General features: G+C 42.1%; 1 protein-coding gene across 1 annotated transcript in view; it reads left to right on the top strand.

Annotated features, from left to right (window-relative positions):
- The window catches only part of nsg2 (neuronal vesicle trafficking associated 2), a 67,992-nt gene extending 48,959 nt beyond the window's left edge, over positions 1–19,033 (top strand). Inside the window, exons 4-5 of the mRNA XM_033637098.2 lie at positions 10,950–11,060; positions 17,482–19,033. Of these exons, the coding sequence (XP_033492989.1) occupies positions 10,950–11,060; positions 17,482–17,679 (309 nt within the window). The 3' untranslated portion in view covers positions 17,680–19,033. The remainder of the gene's footprint in view (positions 1–10,949; positions 11,061–17,481) is intronic.
- The last annotated feature ends 1,907 nt before the right edge of the window (positions 19,034–20,940 follow it).

The raw sequence follows: 20,940 nt of genomic DNA on the forward strand, positions 1-20,940 counted from the left end.
TCTCAAAATGATCCCACACTTTGGATTTCCTGCCCGACATGTTATTAACTAGCCTGTGGAATAACCACAGGTACCAGCCCTGGAAATCAACGTGACTCCTGTGTGACTGCTGAGCGTGGCCACTTCCTGTGTCTGTCCTTTCAAATTAAATCCCCACATTGTCCAGTCATATAGGTTTTGATATATTTTGACAAGGCGCAGCTCCTAAAAGAGTTAAGCATGTGAAAGTACTACAGAAAGTAGGGAAGGTCTAATGTAAATTTGGAAATTCGTCTGTAAACTTTAAAAGATATCTTCAACGGACAGTTAGGTAGTAATATCACCATTTTCAAATTAATGTAGTGAGCACAATGTTCTTATAAAGGGATAGAATCGACGGCCAAACCTTTGAACCTTTAAAGGGGCACTCCCCACTTGTCTATTGTTTACTGTTGGAAGTCGAATCTGGTGGACATTTACTGACTTCTGCTGCCTTCTGACCAGTGACCTTCAAGCTCTTCTTTTTCAATTCGTCTTTTTAGAGGATGCTTTCTCTCCACACTTACTCACCCTGTCAGTAAGTTCATTAATTTCATTAATCAACAAACTTCCCTGAAGGCATCCGAGGTTATTACAGCCAAGATAAAATTATTTAATATTAGAATTTTTTTCTCATTTGATATTAATAGCTTTTTATAATGCATGTAGCTCGACATGTCAGCACAAGGATTCACTATGTAGAGGCGGAGATGAATCCATTAAGACATGCAGGATTGAGCGGTTTCTCATGCTGCTGTAGAGGAGGTGTCAGAGGTTAATTGAAGATGAATGAAAGATTGTTGTTTATGCCTCCATCAGTGATGTATCGATTGATGCATCAACCGGTATCCCACTGTGTTTGTCGCTCGCCTCCCTGCCTCTCTGTCTGTGTGTCCGTCTCTGCCACCTGCTTCCAAGAGAGGGACAAGCTTCTCCATCTGCCCCTGGATCTCCATCACTCGCTCCCTGTCTGCTTTTCGCTTACTGCTTTATTGTCTCTGTCATCCCCTCCTTTATTTCTCACTTTGCTCCCTCTGTCACTCTGTTATCTGTTTTTATCAGCATCATTTTTTTTTCTCACACCCCTCTCCTGTCACCTTCCCTTTCTCTCGCTCAGACACACACTTACATATTCTCCTCTTTTTCCTCGAGCGAATGAGAGGAGGTGTCTGCTCCCCCCCATATGGCCTGTCAACTTCCAGCAGTGAGAGTGTGGGTGGTGTGTTGCATTCTAACATATCAGGGTGTTAAAAAAAGAGAGAAATCATATGTTTAATGGTGGTGAAATAGGCTGTGAAGAAGCACTTCCATTAAGGAAACTGCCTTTGAACTTACGATGCACTGGGCAGCCATTAATAATTAAAGGGAAGTGGGGGGTTTTTGTGGAAAATATTAATTATAAATCAACTGTTTTCGACTTATCTGGGAGGCAGTGTCGGGGAAAATAAGCAGGTGGTGTGTGTTGTGAAAGATGGGTAAACATAAACAATAGGTAGAATGCAGATGCTTAATCTGCAGTCAGAGATGACAGAGGAACAATCCTACTGGATCTTTTATAATCTGGTTTGATTGTCTTTTCCATAATAATACACAACCGTCTAGAGCTGCAGACTCTGTGATACAAGAACACAGGACAGGAAAAATATGTGCATGGAAATGTGCAGTATAATAAAGTTGACTGACAGAGAAACAGTCAACAACAATTTTGACAATTCAACGTAATTTTTATAATAATAAATAATATAAATTTATTTGGATAGCACCTATCTAAACAAGGTTACAAAGTGCATGAAATACAGTACTTAAAAAAAACGTTAAACGCTGAGAAAAATAGTGTGCACACAGGCAAAAATAGAACAAAAGGAAATAAAACACAAAAGCTACAAATCAGAAAGTACAAATCAGGCATTAAAGGGAAAGCTTTCCAATAAAACTATGTTTTCAGCAATGATCTAAAAACAGGTAATCTGCTAGCCAGCCTAATCTCCTCAGGCAGAGAATTCCAGAGCCTTGAGGCCTTGATGGCAAAAGCCTGCTCACCTTTAGTCACCAAACTCAATCTAGGGACGCCATTTTAAGCAATGTTGCTAAATGTTTGCTAGTTTCAGCTTCTCAAGGGTAAAGATTAGCTGCTGCTTTTCAGTGAATGATAATTGGTTAGATATTAATACCAAGTTTACGTCTGACTTTAAATCCATCAGGGCACCCAAAAATGAAAATTCAGCCATTATCTACTCACCCATATGCCGAGGGAGGCTCAGGTGAAGTTTTAGAGTCCTGACATCCCTTGCGGAGATCCCAGGTGAGAGGGGGGGGTAGCACACTTGGATCACTACAGACAAGCAGTATGGAGATATTTTGTGGTTCCAGTTATGTGTTTTTGGACGTTTGAATCTGGGGCGCCGTCAGCCTCCATTAGGTGGAGTTGTGTTGCTACCCCCTCTCACCTGGGATCTCCGCAAGTGTTGTGAGGACTCTAAAACTTCACCTGAGCCTCCCTCGGCATATGGGTGAGTAGATAATGGCTGAATTTTCATTTTTGGGTGCACTATCCCTTTAAGGCTTGACATTAAGGGCTCTAGTTTCCCGGCGCAGCGCAGGGCGGCGAACCCCGCGCAGAGCTAGTTTCGAGCAGCGCAACCCGAGGCGCGCTCAGTTTGGTAGTTTGGCAGACGGAAGTGTGTTGAGATGGGTGTGGCGGCGCAGCAGGGGGAAGTGTCGACAGATCCAGCTTGGCGCAGTGACAGTTTCGTGCCAAAAGGCTTCGCCGAGGTGCGCTAAAAGCTCGCCATCTGAAACCAGGTCTACTGTCAGCGCAGGGGGAGCGCAGCCGGTGTAAGTCGAAGTTTGGCTGACCGGCGGACAGTGCGCACACGTCACCAAAACCTCACAGGCAGGTTTCCAGAATATCAGGCACATTAACAATGCAATAAATACCCAAAAAAACGACTATTCAATGCAACTATCTGCAATCAGCACATAAATGTATCTCTATATCGACTGTCCCGTCACATCTGATGTCAGATCAAAGGGGATTGGCACCGTTTGGCATGTTTGGCACGTTTGGCACGCGTAATGGAAACCCAACCTGATTTGATTAACACAGCTGCAAACTAATGAGTTCACATCCCTCTCAGCCAACCACAAACAGCCACAGCATCAGATAGGGAGTATATATTCAGCATCTGTCATCTCAGAAAAGTCAAAAGAAAAGAAACAGAGTGAGACTGCGAGAGAGAAAGAGAGAGCGCGCACGAGAGAAACGCAACATTGATTTACAATTGTGGTGACCTCCTCCCAGGCTACCTTTGCATCATCAGCCCGTGGAGGTCTGCTCGCAGTTCCATATATTCGGACACTGCGAGCTTGGACCTCCCGGACCAAAACATCAGTTTCCTCCTGGGAGAAGTTTGGCCGTCTGACGCTGCTGCTCTCTTCTGCCAGGAGGTGGGAAAGAGGAGTAGCTGCGCCAGGCGCACACGGTGTGCCAAACTTGCAAAATCCGCCTGGCCACACCCAGTTGGCGAAGCGCAGTTGCACTGCGCCCCCGCCTTGCCCGGTCTGCGAAACTAGAGCCCTAAATGTTTTGGAAGCTCCAGCGATCAGTGAACTTTGTCTTTTGTAAAACTGAAGATTTTTAAGGTTTGTGATTGTGAGCCCTGTCTCTAGAAATGTCATTAAGATACAACTAATTTGACACTGCAAAGGGAAACATAATGCCGAGCAAATTATGTGTTCTATTAACATAATGAGGAAATGTTGCAAATTAACTCTTCTGACAAGTTGTAAAAATGTTGATAATAAATGTGTCAGCAAAATGTTCACTGAAAATGTATTCCAGTTATTTTCCACCACAATCTTGCAATACAGTTTCAGCTTGTAGTGACTGCGGCATTATTTTTTATTCTTTTATTTTTTAATTAACATCAATCACAACTTCTCCCTAACCTCACCCAAAGTGTGCATTTGTTGCCTAAATCTATAACATGATACTTTGTTAATAGCAACCCAGTCTCATTTCTCAGTCGTTGAATACAGTCAGTGACTTCCCTGTCAGACACTGACAAGGAAAGTCGTCCTTTCACATCTGTATGATACGGGGTGGGGACCATCAGTGTGTAACATTGCCTGATGGCATTAGGGGCAAACGCAGCCAGACAACAACGTAAGTTAAGGGAGCAAAGTGCAAGTAGGGTGGGCGTCAGGGATGGTGGAGCGGTCCAACAATCACCTGTCATCTGTCACCCAGGAGGCCACTTCTCTTATGTTGTTAAAAGGAAAATAACATCTATTCGCAGTGTTGTACTGACACAATACATTTATTTAGAAAGAGACTGTATGCGACTGAATTTCCTGTGAAAATGGAAGTGTATTTTGAAAAGTCACAATGCATGCAACAGGCTGCAGTCTACACTGTGTCCTAGAGCAGCAACACCAGACGCACCCAGGGTACTTTGCACGTCATATGTCTACGTGGAAAGGCCTTGACCAAGTGGCGATATGTGGCGAGGTCGGAGTAAGAATGTGTTATCGTAGCTTTTATAAAAGGTGACCAAAACACAATCTTTCCCTCACATTAACCACAGGGCTTTTGTTGACTAAACCTAAGAAAGGAGTCTGACACAAACCCCAAATTCTGGTGTCAAGGTCCTGTACTTTATACGCCTACATCCTCCCCAACCACCTACCCTGTGTAGCCTATGCGTTACATGAATATAGTGTTTTGTTACCTGAAAAAAACATCTCTGAACATAATCTAGGCAGGGATTATATTTCCACAACAGCATGATTAGTAACATATAAATGTAATTTCTAGTAGACAGCGTTGAATTTGTTGGTCAGACAAAACAAAAAATAAGATGACAGCAGCTTGGGCCTGAGGAGATTCTAATGTGCATTTCTCATTATTCTGAATTATCTTTTTCTCTTTCCTTTTTTTCAGATTGTAAATTGTTTTTAAGGTGCCGCTTTAATTGTTTAATTCAAATTGTGACTTGTTTTTTAATGTTGTCAGTCTAACTCATTGTTATTGCTCGCAACCATTTTAAAAATTAGATTTTTCATCTCAGTCAGGGTTTCCTGGTTGAATAAATGTTAGATATAATAAACATTGCTGCACAAAGAACAATGAAGCTGTGTGTGGTCACTCACAGCACTACACAACACAGGGATAAAAGAGACAAGGGATAAGTCTGATTTCTTTGACTTAAGTTTTGTGGGTGTTTGGTTTTTATTTTGCTCTCAAGCTTTTATTTGACACATCCAGTTTCATGTGGGCAAACGGTGTGAATGCGCAGGAGCACTAGGATGCTGCTAAAATGTTCCATTTGCATAAAAACCTTGCTCAGTGCAGCTTTAAAACACAATCTGAATGTTTTTTATCCACGTGAATAGAGACACAGGGTGGTATTAGGTGAACCAACTAAAGCCCAGCGGGCACGGTCACCTGCCGCGCAGTCAATCCAATCCTTACTGATGGAGCCAATTCTTGTTAAGGACACGCTGCTCTTAGTCCAAATTATAGCAGCGTGCTGTGCTTCTACCTGCATTCAAGAAAAACAAACGTGTGTCTGTTATCTGTGTCGCACAGCAAACAGGATGATGGTTGTGTTGGTGGCGATAGTGGTGTAGGATGGCACATACTGGAGCGCTAATGACAAAGCAGCCCTGTTGACTGTGTTCAACAGAGAAACAGGATGATGTGGGAGAAGCTGCCATGCTGGGAGACAGCATGGCCTCCTATTGACCAAAAGAAGCATTATTTTTATGTTAGTTTCTACTGTATTTTGTTCTGTTGTTTTTATTTGCTTGTGCTTAATGTGAGTGCACCCGTGGTGCAGATTCAGCTGTTATCAGAGATATGAGAGCATAATCTTATCAAAGAGGAATATTGCATCAGTCCAGTAGATACTGGCAGATAAAAGTATGAATCCACTTCATGCACGGGGGGAGTCTTCATCCGCAAGCTGTAGCGTTACCCTGGCGACCCTTTAAGGTTTACTGGGGTGTTCAGCCAGATTATGAATAATGGAGAAAGGTCAGGATAGATTTTTAATGGATTTATACAGCACATGGCTGCGGCTGCATCAACGGGGATTCCAGGGCGATCATTTCTATCACAAAGGGCGGAATATGTTCCTGTCTGAACTGTTGCTCCGACTGCATTGAATCTACAATGAAAGTGTCACTGAACGTCAACATAAGCAACACTCGCCGTGTCAGGGTTAATGCCACTAATCTGTTTAATGCATGTGCCATGTCATGCCCTAATTTCAAGCATCATTTAAGAGTGGTCAGATCACATATGTTGCAGCAAGCGGTTTTAATTCAATAAATAATCGGCTGAATGAGTGTTTCAGATGGGTGGGCCACACGGACAAACGCTTCAAATGCTGTTTAAATTTCCTCCATTTTAGTCGCGCAAAGGAGCAAATCTCCTCAGTCATTAGCGACTTAAGTCTCCGTTTCATGTTTCAAAGTGTCTACACAAAGTTGGGTCTCCACATGCATGAAACACTGATTGCTTGCTGCATGATATGAGGAGCTTTACAGTAATCCCTCTCCTTAATAAGCTGTTTCATGTGCATCACGATTAAAAAAAGGGGGTCAGGATGGGTCTTAATCAGTCATTTTACGTCTGTTACATCCAGAATGCGGGTCGCCGTGACTTTAAACACATCCTTTTTAAAGTATCACAGTGTGTGTGTGATGTGGGAGATGTAATTTATGGAGAGTGTCAGCATCAACCAAGGCTGAGAGTCGTGTCCCCCAGTTGACACCAAGTAAACAGTCACTTAGCTTGCGTGTCCCTGTCCACCCCCATAACGCTGATGGAGACTAATGATCACACCCATGTGTAATTGCTCTGACATCTCGCAGTGACAGATCATATAGAGAGCAGTAAATCGGGAATGGCTTTAATGCCAGTCTAGAAATGGAAACAGGAAATTAGAAACATTCATCTGTTATGGAAGGTTCCATTTTTTTCAACTCGCTCACTGTGATAAATCTGACTTTTTAATGGCGGCATTTTATTTTGGAGCGTGTGGGGAGAATGGACAAATGCAGATACAAGCATATGCATTCACCACACACATACCTACACTGGCATTTGTGACTTAGCAGACAATACCATTTTTAAACACAGCTATCCTTTGTACTCGATTTGCATAATTTTAATTAAATGCTCGCTCAGAAGCACCCAATCAGGGTGTCAAGTAGAAAGTAGGAGGAAATAAACCCTTTTATATGTTAATCTGCTTTACTACAACATTGTCTACCCTGCCAGGAAAATGAATATTTCACACCTCAAACTACACAGAGGCATTCTTATTTGCATCAGTACGCAGAAATAAATGTGTTATTTCCATCATTTTAGATTAGCTCTGCTTTATTTTGGCTGCTATTAAGCATTTTTCACAGTGCAGATGTATTCTGATTCTTTCCAAGCAAATTCTGATAACATTTCATAGTTCCTTGTTGTGAGGGCTGACCAGAACATTTAAATGTGTTCCAGTTTTTTTTGTTTTTTTTTTGGACAATACATTCTCTTTAAACCGGCAATTGAAAGGCTTAATTTGCACACTTGAGCACATCAGAACTGATGCAGTTTCAAAAATGCAATTTGTAAATCAGCTTGCCACTGGTGTATTTCTTAAACAGCTGGAGCTAAGTGATTTCTCTCGGTGGCCTGAGTGCATTGACAGTCAGCAGAGGTTTGGACAGGAAGGATGCTGATTGATTCATGAGGCTGTTTTAAAAACAAGATGCCAAACAACTGAAATCCACTATACCTGCACACTTACAATCAGTGTGGGTTGTCATTGACAGCCAGGCTGAATCAACATTGATAATATGAGAAAATGTATGCAAGGGTGTTTGTTATGTGTCTTAACCTTCTGTAAAACTTCAAATAGTAGCCTGGGCTATCATTTGCTTAAATCACTGAAATCAGTAGGCCTATATTTGGGGTAGGCGTCTATATGGGACAGGCCTTTAATTCCTTTCACATAAAACTGTTGCTCAGCAAAGATCAAGATATACAATCAAATTTTATCTAAACAAGTATTAAAATTACTTGTATAAGAATTAAGCTTCAGATAATATATCAATTATCCATTTTTGTAACTGCTTATCCTCTCGAGGGTTGCAGACAGGTCACCAGACTATCACAGGGCTGACACATATAGACAGACAACTATTCACACTCACATTCACACCTACGGGCAATTTAGAGTCACCAATTAACTTGCACGTCTTTGGACTGTGGGAGGAAGCTGGAGTACCTGGAGAAAACCCACGCTGACACGGGAGAACATGCAAACTCTGCACAGAAGGGCTCCCTCCTGGAATTGAACCAGGAACCCTCTTGCTGTGAGGTGACAGTGTTAACCGCCACCCACCGTGCAGCCCTGTATATCGATTATGAGTCATTCATTTGATCTAGCTCCAACAGACAGCACATCATAGAAACAGAGTTACAGCACTCAAATATTACAGCACCTGGCATACAGGCACAACACCACTTTATCCCATTAAAACAATACTTAAAGTACAACTTGAATTCGTTTTTATAAAAAAAACCCTCTTGATTCTTTTGATCTCAGGACCCTTATGAACTAAAGTAATATGAATAACTTACAGAGTAATCGTGGCCTGGAAATCCAGACTCAAATCTAGAAAGAGTTTGAGTCTGGCCCTCATCGATGCACCCTTCCTACCCAAGGGGCGGCACTAACTGAGGCATATTAAATACCGCCACACGCAATTGGATAGCACGATAGCCAATCAGAGCAAAAAAAACAAGGTGATGTATTCATTGCACTAAGCCCCATTTGTTTGCCAACCAGTGCGGCTAACTGATATATTATGCTTTTGCTCTATCCCACTGGCAAAACGGCAAAAATGTCCTTCCTGGAAGCGAAGGCTTCTAGGGCAGTCTTCTGTTCCTCTCTCACGGAAAAAGATAAGTGTCGTTGGCTTAGCATTTCTTCCAAAGCTAAACTGAATGGACACGGTCCTTCAGCAGCTTCCATGTAGGGATGTAACGATACATCGATCCACATCGATTCATTGATTAACGATCCGATTACATCGATGCAAAATGAAAACATCGATCCATATCGTCATCTTAAAGATACACATTTATTTTGAAATTCACATAGCACGTCTGTGTCACCATTTCTAGGCAAGCGCGCCTCTGCTCAAACAACAAACAGAGCTCAGAAATAAAATGGTCAAATCATATTCTAGTTGTTTTTGTGAGTTGATGTAAATGATTGTGTTAGATGGGCATATGATATCGCATCATATCGATCGAAGGCTCCTGAATCGAATTGAATCAAAATCGTATCGTGACAGACTTTGTGATATCAGCAAACATCTTATCATCATCCAAACAAATCGATATAATATCGTATCGTGATGAAGCTGGTGATTTAAACCCCTACTGCCATCTTGGCTGGTTACTTTTCGACTTCTGCTCGTCGGGGCCAGATCCCCGTGCAGTGCAAATTTGAATTTGCAAGGGGCGGGGCATATGGATTTCCAGGTTAGAGTAATGGACACATAATAGCCAACAACCTGCTTCTATACATCCGAAGAACTTCTATTAAACTAAATGAACTGCTTGGCAACCAGACCAGGCGTCTAATTGAGACAGGCCTTTGTTTGTCAAAATGTATAGCCACACCAGACTGGTAAAAGGGACTGGGCGTTAAATGGGAACTGGGCGTTAAATTGAAGTTTTATGGTGTGTAAATATTAAAGAGTATATCTTGCTGCTGATGTGCTGTATGTAATGTATATCACGTGACATGTATGCCACATAATGTTTACGATGTTACCTAACTTAAAAAAACTCAAATCACACACGAAACATGATCGTGGATCAGTGAAAAGCCCGGTACATCTCATACAAATGCCAAAGGGCTCCTTGTGCGCTGGATTCAGATGCCGACAGCCACTGACTTAGGACATATGACGCTGTGGGAATGAGAGTGGGCTGCAGTATTATAATAAAGTACTTGAGCAAGATACCCAATTGTATGTACAGTATAGGTAAAAACAGTTACGGTTCATTGAACAAAGGCAAAAGAAATGCATAATATTCAGATCCACTGAAACTGGATAGACAAATTAATTATGTCCCAGTCCTAATTCAATAGGTCTCTATAAAGAGACACAGCTTGCAGTAATGAAGTCCTTTATATTAAGCTCACATCACGACAAAACTTCACCGTCTGCATAACAGGAGGTGATATCTTTGAGGATTACAAGAAGATTTTATGTAAGCCGAGACAAGTCTGCAGTAGCTTAAGTGCGCTTTGATCTTTCACTTTTGAAGAACATTTGTAATTTAATGAGGGAACTTGTGGAAAGTTTTTTATGCATATTAATTAAACCATTATTTATTTAAGAAACCTAATTAGAAGTTTATATTTGCAATAGGGCTTTTTCACGGGAGACATTTATTTTTAACATGTCACAGTAGGAGAACCACAGGTCTAAACTGTGGAGATAAAGAGCTGCTTCAGTTTCTGGGTCCTGGTTTTGTGGTCACTGTCACGGCTTACTGGGACACTTGAATAGAACAGAGCCATAAGTAACAACTGTGCCTTTCCTACTATGACAAATCTGTTGTGGAAAAAAGGTCTATTAAGCTAAAAGGTACAGGTCCTGGTGCAGTGTCACAACCTGAGTCATCCATCATGGAAGTCAACAGGAACACCTTGCCTTGAGGAGCCATTCACCTCAGCCACTAGCATCTTACTGTACCATTTATTAGGACTACAGACACACACTATCGCACATGCTCCATCTTTCGCACTGTCGAACTCTAACCCTGCCTCACATATATAAACCACACATCCTCCTTTAATGCTCTGGCGCACACACACACACACACTGACCAGTGTTTGTCCTCCCCCTAGGTGACGATTCTGATCATCCTGGCCCTGGCCTTCCTCGCCTGCATCGTGTTCCTGGTGGTTTATAAAGCCTTCACCTACGACCACGCCTGCCCAGATGGATTCATTTACAAGGTAAGATCCCTACGTGGCCTGTATTTCATTTCACAGTGTTACAACACACCTATCCAGAGCCCAGAGACAGTCACGTGGTTAACAGGGCAGTGGGTAAAAGGTGAGCCTCCACAGGATCAGTTAAGTGGAGCTGCAGCTTTTCATTATTGATTGGTTCTGTATCATATATTTGATTTGATGAGTCTATAAATATCTAAAAATGTCCATCACAGTTTCCAACAGCCCAAGGTTACATTGTCTGATCATGCAAACTCTAAAGCCAAAAAATATTCAATTTGCAATGATTTCAAATGGAAAAAAGCTACAAACTTCAGGGAACTTGAAGTAGTTTTCGCTTCAAAAATTAGTTAAACAATTACTTGATACAAAGTTGTTGCCTCCTTATTTTCCTTGCCTCACATCAAACTGAATTGTCAAGTCCTTACACTCTGTCTCCGTCATTTTAAGTCTGACATTGTGTCCACTTAAACGGATTTTCACGGGAGAGGGGGATTCAGTTTTCCCTAACCAATCACTACAGCCATGCCAACATAACTTATTTTGACAGGGTCTTAAAGGACAACTTCGGTATTTTTCAACCTGGGCTCTATTTCCCCATGTGTATGTGTGCGTATGATTCATGGGTACCACTCGTTCTAAAATTGGTTCAGTATTGAGCCATGAAACAAGCTAAAACGGTAATGGGGGCAAATGCGTCCGTATAAAAGTGCTTTTTTTTCGCCACTGACCGGTTCAGATTGCCAGTGCTATCTCTGTGAACAGCATAGTAAATGTTTCCCTTACCTCTGGGCTGTGCGATGTCACGAGCTTTGCTCCACTGTGTCTGTAGCTCTCTCTACTCGTGGGACAGCCGTTTTCTTGAGGAAGAGGTGTTTCGGGAGTGGATGTCTTCTCTTCTTCGGCTGGCAGTAGTCATCTTAGGAGAAGTGAGCACTGCAGACCCGATGGTCTGCAAGGCGCAGTGTCTGGAGAGGAGTGTTAGCTAAGGCTGCACGGTATATGCGGTAGACGGTAGAAATGATATAAATTTGGCCCACGGTAGAGATTTGCGCTCTACCGTCCTATCGTCGATGACGTCATCGCACCTACCTCAGTTTGAAAATGGCTGCGAGCACAGAGACAGCGGAGCAAGAGGAGCTGGTTCACGTCCGTGATTTAGCGTAGCACGTGCAACATGTGTTGCTGGAGAACTTGTGAGTGAGTGAGTTAATGTTTTATGAACAGCCCCGGACTTCTCAGACTCTTTTAGCAACTTGCCGCTTAGAGGGAACTCATTCAGTGTCTCCTCTGGCAGCAGCACAGCGTCTCTCCCTCTCCTCTCTCGCCGTGCGCACACGGGAGTTGGTTTTTGGCAAGAGAGTTTGTCATAAACCTTTGGTAATGTAAACCTATGTGACGCTAGGGGCTCCACAAAAAACTCCATATGTGAATGTGTGACAGTTGTGGTATCATAGCAGCCTGTCACAGGTTACAGCGTGATGATTAGAGGAGAAATGGCAGAGCATAAAGGTCCAGGTGGAAAAAACACAACTCAGTCATTTAGGATTTTGCTAAAAGAAGGAAATTACCTTTTGATATAGATCCCAGGGGACATTTTGCACCATAGAGTACTGGGTTTTAATTTTGAGTTTTGAGATCTGTATTCTGCACAATAAATGCTCTAAAAAATACATTATATCTTTGCTTTTGTTGTTGTTTTTTTTTAATCAATTTAGCTTTGCTAAGGGACTACAAAACCCATTCAGAAACACTTCTATTATAACTTTTACACTTAAATTTATACCGCGATATATACCGTTACCGTGAAGGGATTCGATTTATACCGTGATATGAATTTTAGGTCATACCGCCCAGCCCTAGTGTTAGCATCCATTTGTAGCACAACTAGCCACAACTTCAGCATCTCGCCGTCCGACAAAGGCAGCCTGTGAAAGCTGTACAGGGTGTTGCGCGACATCCTGTTCTTGCGTTCGGGAAAAAGGCCCGTTTATTTGAGCACTCCAAAAACTCCGGTAATACTCCAGGGGGTAGCTCGTAAAAGACTCTGTCCTCTGACTCTTCTGGCGTAACACACACTTCACACACATATACTCATTTACATTACCAAGCAGGGACGCCTTCCGCCTTTCTGCTCCAACACTGACTGACAGCTGACTCCACTCATTCACACTCACCACTGCCCCAGGGCCGCTACCATATGCTATTTACAGAGATAGCACTGGCGATCTGAACCGGTCAGTGGTGAAAAAAAGCACTTTTATATGGGACGCATTTGCCCCCATTACTGTTTTAGCTCATTTCGTGGCTCAATACTGAACCAATTTTAGAACGAGTGGTACCCATGAATCATACGCACACATACACATGGGGAAATAGAGCCCAGGTTGAAAAATACCAAAGTTGTCCTTTAAGAGTAGAGCGCAGCAAAGTATGATGTTGGGCGATATTGAGAGGACATGTCGATTTAGGACGTCTTGTCTGTCACTCCTAACTGGTTCCAGTGCACTGCTTGACAATGCTAAACAACAGGTTAACAAAGGCGTCAGTTTTGTCCCTGGAGCTGATTCAATAATTGAGTCCACCCATGGCACTCTTTTTTTTTCAGTAAAGAAACTCTGTTTCATGTCACGACACCAAACGAGACAAAGATCTGGACCCAGGAAATGTTTCTCCATTAATTAAAGCAGAAGTCAAACATTTTGGAGCGTTAGATAAGAAAATAGTCCATAGAATGTCAGATGACAACAAGGGACGAGTACATGTGGCTCTTTAACCTCTCTACAATGGCTCCCTGTGGGTTTGTCAAAAAAAAAGAGGAAATAAATAACTGTCACTAACATCTTTAGTTTCATACATCATTGTTGTAAGCCTGTAAATATGTGTAGCCTATACACCGATCAAAAAATGTTTTACCATTTCATCAACAAAAATGGTTGTCATACATCTACGATCTGGCCCTTTTTCCTCTAAATTTGGCCAAACCTCAATGGCGGTGGCTCATCTTAAGTCTCCCTAGCTAGACTAACTATGGACTCTAAATTATATAAATGAAAACAGAGGATTTAATAGTGTGAAGACAGATTTGTTTGCTTTCACTGCCTACGCTGCAAAGTTAAAGTAGCAAATAATCATTAATTAGTCCATACCCATTAGTAGCTTTGTCACCTTCTACCTATGCCAATCCTCAATGCCTATGTGCAGTTTCACATAGATTGACCACATCAGTGAGTCGAAAAATGTGGGATAGACAGAATGACTGACTGACAGAATGACACACTGACAGTTTCTGTGATTATGTACAGCATACCATACCATGACTTAGTCATACCAAAAATTAGAAAAACAACCAAACATTCAGCCACAGGGGGAGCCACAGCGATCGGTCGCATTTTAGCCATGTTTAAGCATTTTTCTGTTGTTATAGCGCCACCCAGTTGCCAATTAGAGTTAAATTTCTCCAGTCACCTTGAGGCGTCCTGTTCTACATATCTACCAAGTTTAGTAAAAATCCATATGGCGGTTAGGCCTAGATAAGAAATTAGCTCTCTAGCGCCCCCATTTTGTTTGATGGGGTCAATAATGGAGGGGTCCCCTCAGATTATGTGTGGTCATACGCCTACAAAGTTGCGTGGTGATGGGTGAAACCCTTGAGATGTTATACACCTTTATGTGGTGAGCCATGCCCTCCGCAATATTCATTGCCTTATAGAAGCTCAGTTTTAGTAAGTTTTCCAACTTTTGCCAAGAGGGAACTTTAGATATTGGTCCCTAGATTATGTTCACTGAGTTTCATGCAGATCGGTCAAACTTCCTAGGAAGAGATCGATTTGAAGGGGTTTTCAAAAAATTCAAAATGGCGGAAAATCTATATAACCGGAAGTTATGGGTTCTTGAGGTAAATTTGTTCCTCATGAGGAGAGGCATCTCTGTGCAAAGTTTCATGTCTCTACGACATACGGGGCATGAGATATGCCCATTCAAAGTTTGCAATTTCAGTTGGTTGCTATAGCGCCCCCCTTTGGCCAACTGATGTAATATTGCTTCATCCTACAAAAAACAAACTATTTCTCAAACTGTCGACCTATTCCTCAAAGAAATTGACCAATTATTCAGGCCTATTACTTTCAGCACTAGAGTTACATACCCTATCTGCCTAAATGTCCTTGTGCAAGGTGCAACATCCTCTTTGCCCTTCACTATGTCTCTCCTCCTCCTACTCTCCCTACTATCTAAATAAAGAATTAAAGGTGAGCGCACCGCCCAGTCTCCTATGGGAGAAAAAAAAACCCTGCCCTACTTTTACTTATATCTGAGGTTATATTATAGGAAGAGGCTAACAAGGCTCATCAGACAGGCAATCATCAATCAGTGATATCAGTGATTTTGTTATGACCATCATAATCAAGTGTAATTTTCGGCATTTGTTCCTCGACACAGAGGCCAAAGAAGCAGAGTCTATTGAGGCTGCTCTAACATGTCATTAACTGCATTGACAAATAGATGAAAATTAGACTTAGTGCCTGTTTTACAATAATTACCACAATTATGATCCCTAATGATTCATATAGTTGAGGTCCTAATAGAAAATGGCTCATGCAGCCATTCTGATCCAACAATCAGAATTGTTGTATCCCAGTCGTTGAATCTTTAGTTTTTCAGTATGTGATGCTGACAGCCTCTCCTCCCCTCTCCTCTCTGCCCTGGTACTTATAGATTTCCACTGCACTGCACTTATAACATAAGTTTCTCTGCACTTTGTGAGAGGTCACCTTGGAAGTCTGTGTCTCTGGACAGATCTGGTCTTTAAGGTGGAATAAATCTAGTTTCAGGCCCACAGCCTCTGCAGGGGCTCTGACTGCAGTCTGCAGAGGTATTATTAGCAGTGTCACATGCATGTTCACTGGGTGCACAACTGTCCATACTTACACAATGTGGCACACACACACTACAGAACTGCGCACAAGGTTGTAAATGTATACATACACAAGCAGATTCTAATGCTCTACGGAGTCATAGAGATGAGTCTGCATCGCTGCTGAGAACAAATTCTTGTGTTTTTTTCTCTGCTGCAAAACGTGTTTTTTAAATGTCTTTTTTAATTTTTAAAATCAAATAAAAGCAATGTTCAGACTGTCAGCCCAGATCTGTCTTTGGCATTTCAAGATTGCACCAAATTGATTTTTGAAAGTCTGGACAGCAAAAAAAATAAAATAAACAAACAATTTTTGCAAATTGGATCCAAACCACATTTGGAGGTGGTTTAAAATGCTATTTCAATTGGATTTCCACAGATGCATCTCAGTCCCTGACTGCTACAACCACATTTCAAAGTGTCTTATGCAACATTGCAATGCAACCCACAATGCCAATGTGAATCTGCTGGCACTTTGAGGGCAAAGACCTCCATTTCTCATACCTTCGCACTGGAAAGCCACTTTGCCAGTGTAGCTACCTAACGCCCCCAGGTGGCTTCACCTATCAAAGCTCTGGGCAACTACCATAGTATAAAGAGAGAGAAAATCAGCGTAGGTCAAACAAAGAGTCAAGTCTAATAATAACAGTAGTTTGCTAGTATGTGTACAGTAGCACACTATGTTAGTGACGTATGCAACGTGATAATATATCACAGTAACAAACGTAGTTATTTATAGTCATGCCATGATGTTTTTTCTGAACCTAACTGCGTCCTTTAATGCCGAAACCCTGAAGAAGTACAACAAAAAATTAAGTTTTTTTTTTTGGTACCTACATTCAAAGTTTACCTCGAAAGAGACTGTATGCATTTAAAAAGCAAAAACTGTACATTTAACTGTACACTGTACAGATAATGCATGTAACAAGTGTAACAAACAGGCCGTCCCTAAACATCCAAAACTGATGCAGGAGGGGTACTTAGAGCGTCATATTTTGAAGTGATGGGCCACTGACCAAGTGTCAGAATTTGAAGAGTTGGGGATGAGAATGTGTTGCATATAACACTTAGTACAGTGGTTCCCAACTGGTTGGTCACAGTCCAACAGTGCTTCACAGGCCCATTCTGAATGGACCGCAATGTGTCAGGTTCTTACAAAACACACTTAATTCTGAAGTATTGTGAACTTCCAGCTCAGAGCTTTGATTTGAGATGCCATTTCCTGCTGTAGACTGAGTGACCAACAGACAGCTACTTGACAGAGACAGCAAACTAGCTTGACAACATGGCCAAATGCAAGTAAGACGCTGAATGTATGAAGCTGTGTGGACCTTGAACTAATGACTGAGGAGAAATCTGGACCCTGTGGCTGGACCAGTTGGGAATCAGTGACTTAGTATGCACAGAGTTACACTTTTAAGTAGTTAACTAGATGCTCCATGTTGCATCATTAACAGTGAAGTAACTGCTGAATGTTCTGAACCTCGTTTCTCTCTTTCTCCCTCACAGCACAAGCGGTGTATCCCAGCCTCTCTGGAGGCCTACTACGCTGCCCAGGATGCCAACTCAAGGGGCCGTTTCTACACAGTGATCAGCCACTACAGCATGGCCAAGCAGACCACTTCGCACTCGGTCTCTCCCTGGCTGCCTGGAGGGGCGGCGGGGCAGCAGCATGATGCTAAACCCCCCAGTGGCGAGGGCCACTGAGTTAGCCAAATGGCTAAAATGTGTTGTAAACACATACAGACACATGCAGACATGAAGAAACACAGACACAGGCAGATATAGACGCAGACACACACAAACATGTAGGTGAGTATTTAAAGATATAGACAAAGAGACACACATATCCACGACAGCTACATATATAACGCCAATATAAAGAGAAAACATGCATGCAGACTTAAAACACACAAGCACATGCTAAGTCATGTTCTGATTTACCTTGACTGCCCATATATGTGCTCACTCTCTTATCAAGGGGCATTTCCCATTGAACCTTTGCTTTGGGATTATCATCGTCTGCTGATACACACTCAAATACACAAACACACACACACAGTCTGCTCTCTCGTCACCATGTTTTTAGTCCCTTCCTCTAATTTATTATTTATTGACTGTCTTGATATATTTATTTTTTACTGTAATGTATGGATGATTTCTATGTGATTATCTTTGTACAAAGGCACGAGTCAATGCTGAATTTCACGCTTCCTCTTTGTGAGATTCTCTGGAGTTTTTTTTTTCTCTCTTCAAGTGTGTAAACTGTAGTTAATGTATATTCATTCATGGCCCCTCTTCCTCCTTGCCTTTCTTGTCCAAACTGTGTAACCTCAGGCACATCAGTCAAACTCCACACACACACACACAGAAACACAAAGATCACTTCATAAGCCAACCCCGAAAAATGTCAGTATGGTCTTGTATTGCTGTAACACATTTATCAGACATGAAATTTCAGCTGCACCGTCTGAGGAAGGTTTGACGCCAATGTCCACATCCGCAACACGTCCTGAGTTGATTGAATGAATTTTTCCATCATGGCTGTTTGATAGCTCATATACAGTGACATTTCAATGTGCTGTGCTATACATTTTAAATCCTGAAATCCCCCAGTGACCCAAGCTGCGCTCAGGCTAGTTTTTTGTGTGTATGCATTGTAGTAGGTTTTATTAGGAGGTTTTTCTTTTTGTTTTTACAGACCTATAATTCCTTCATGCGAATTACTTGCATAATGCTTCAGCTGCTGGTCTTGTAGCTTCATTTAACACAACGTTGCAGATTGGGAAAGGAAATACCATGCATATCACAGTCTCTTGCCAAAACTGTTATTTTCCGCTGTGTTTTGTTACGTTAATTGATGGGCTTCGACTGCAGCCGAGTTTTGTTCCTGTACCGTTATTTTTCATTTTGTAACGTTGGATCTGTTGTCAAGAGCGCTTTTATGAGATATTGTGATGTTGTTAGTTGATATGTAGCGATACCTGGTGTAATTTATCAGTGTGCATCCTTGTCCCTCTTCTCTTGGTTTGACTTCAAAATAAAACAAGCTGTGACCTGAGCTGAGTGTGTCTGTCAGTCCCACTTACCACTGTGCCTCTTTAGCGCTCACACGGCGCCTAATGCAGCCCTGAGGCAGTGCAGCGTGAATGACAGTGACGGCTTTTCATACAGCATGCTATATTATTCAGATGTTCATACTCCTACTCAAATTCGTACTACATTAGATATGTATTCTGCTGTCCGTGTGTAGAACTTTCCAGAGTGTAGAGAGATTTGTTGGCTGTAATGAAGAGCAGTGTTGATTGACAGCAAAAAAAAAAGTGCCAAAAGAATACCTGTATCTGTAATGGCTACTGGGTATATAATTCATCTACAGAGTCCTCTGTGAATGGCAGATAAGGCCTCTATTTTTCTTATGAGCAGCTCTAACAACAGTGTCTTCAGTGAGTGACAAGAATAGCTGGCTTTTCTAATTAGAGGCTTGTATTCTAATGAATCCGTCAGCTGTCTTGTGTTTTTCCCCACTGAGGAGTGAGACGCCTGCTGAATGCAACAGCCTTTAAAAGAAGAGAGATGAAAACACAAGGAGAAAAAGACAGAAATATACTGGGAGTCTTCTGAGACTAATATAAACCTATGTACAATAAATTTAATATTTGAAAGGTCGAGGAAGTTCAAATAGCATAGGAACGTTCAAAATCTCCCATGAATGATGCACCACACGAGTCCATCAGTAAGAGGAGACACAGACATCAGACAGATAGTGCAACAGTAATACTAAATGTTTAAGGTTTCAATGTTGTGTTAAAGTCATTCACTCAGTCTCGTCAGTGCTGCTGAAGAACCACAAAATAACTAGAAACCGGCTGCCCAAGGTGATCGGCCACTGTGCACAAATCTTTTAATTTCAGCAGACACTCCACAGAGCTTTTAAAAAACATCCCAGAAAAATACATGCACAGAGCTAATTGAGTTTACCTGCTAACAGGCACTGTATGTGAAATACAGATATGATGTAGCATAATGACGATTAAAGTATCTTTAATAACAAAAACAGCCACAAATCTTTGATCCATGTATTCATAACTGGACTTTTCTATATTGTCTGTAAGCTACAGCACAACAATGTAGGAAACAGCAGCAATAAACACAAACAAAACAACACTGCCAGCTGCAACTCAGCTTGTCAAGTAGAACATAAGGTACGTCACCTGTTTCACAGCCTATTGGCTTGTAGCAAAGTCTGCTGGCTAAGTCAGTTACAAACTGTCAGCAACATTGCTTGTCCTCTGTCCCCTCCAAGCCTGAGTCCATCTTATTTACATCCCTGCGGCTGTTGACACGTTTGTTGGCCTCTGTCCTCATGGTGTGACCATGTCAAATGGTGGGCCACTACTCACTGTCTGTGCATATTTCACACACAAATACTTGTTCAGGGATTAATTGGTGCAGGCTATTTATGTTATTGTGGTGTGTACAGTATATTATGAAGCATGCTCAGGTCATTTTGTTTGTTCTCAACACATCACTACTAGCCTCTTGTACTCCACCCCCATTTTGTAGCAAAAACGCCTAAAATGACATACCCAAATTAAAATGACTGTAGCTTCTGAACCGCTCTGACTACATGCATGCATGGGGTCTTGCCAGAAAGAAAACTCTCTTAAAGGCGCTGTATGTAAGAATGTGGCCAAAACGGTTACTGCACTCAAATTCAAAATACTGCCGTGAGTCGCGCAGTAGACGCTGGAGACTGATTTGTTTGCCCATGGACGGCTGCCGTGGCAGGGCCGTGTCACCGCGTCCTTGATCTTCGGTTTTCACTTTGCTGCAGGGTTTTCCAGCAGACCATTCGAGCAAGTCCGGCTTCTCTGCTGCTAACGCTGCTGCCGGGATACAGCTGAGGAGACTGCTAATGCTATGTACTGGGACACTGCTAATGCTGCTTGCCGTGCTGCTGTAGCT

The sequence above is a fragment of the Epinephelus lanceolatus genome, chromosome 11 (genome assembly GCF_041903045.1).
Source record: "Epinephelus lanceolatus isolate andai-2023 chromosome 11, ASM4190304v1, whole genome shotgun sequence".
NCBI lineage: Eukaryota > Metazoa > Chordata > Actinopteri > Perciformes > Serranidae > Epinephelus > Epinephelus lanceolatus.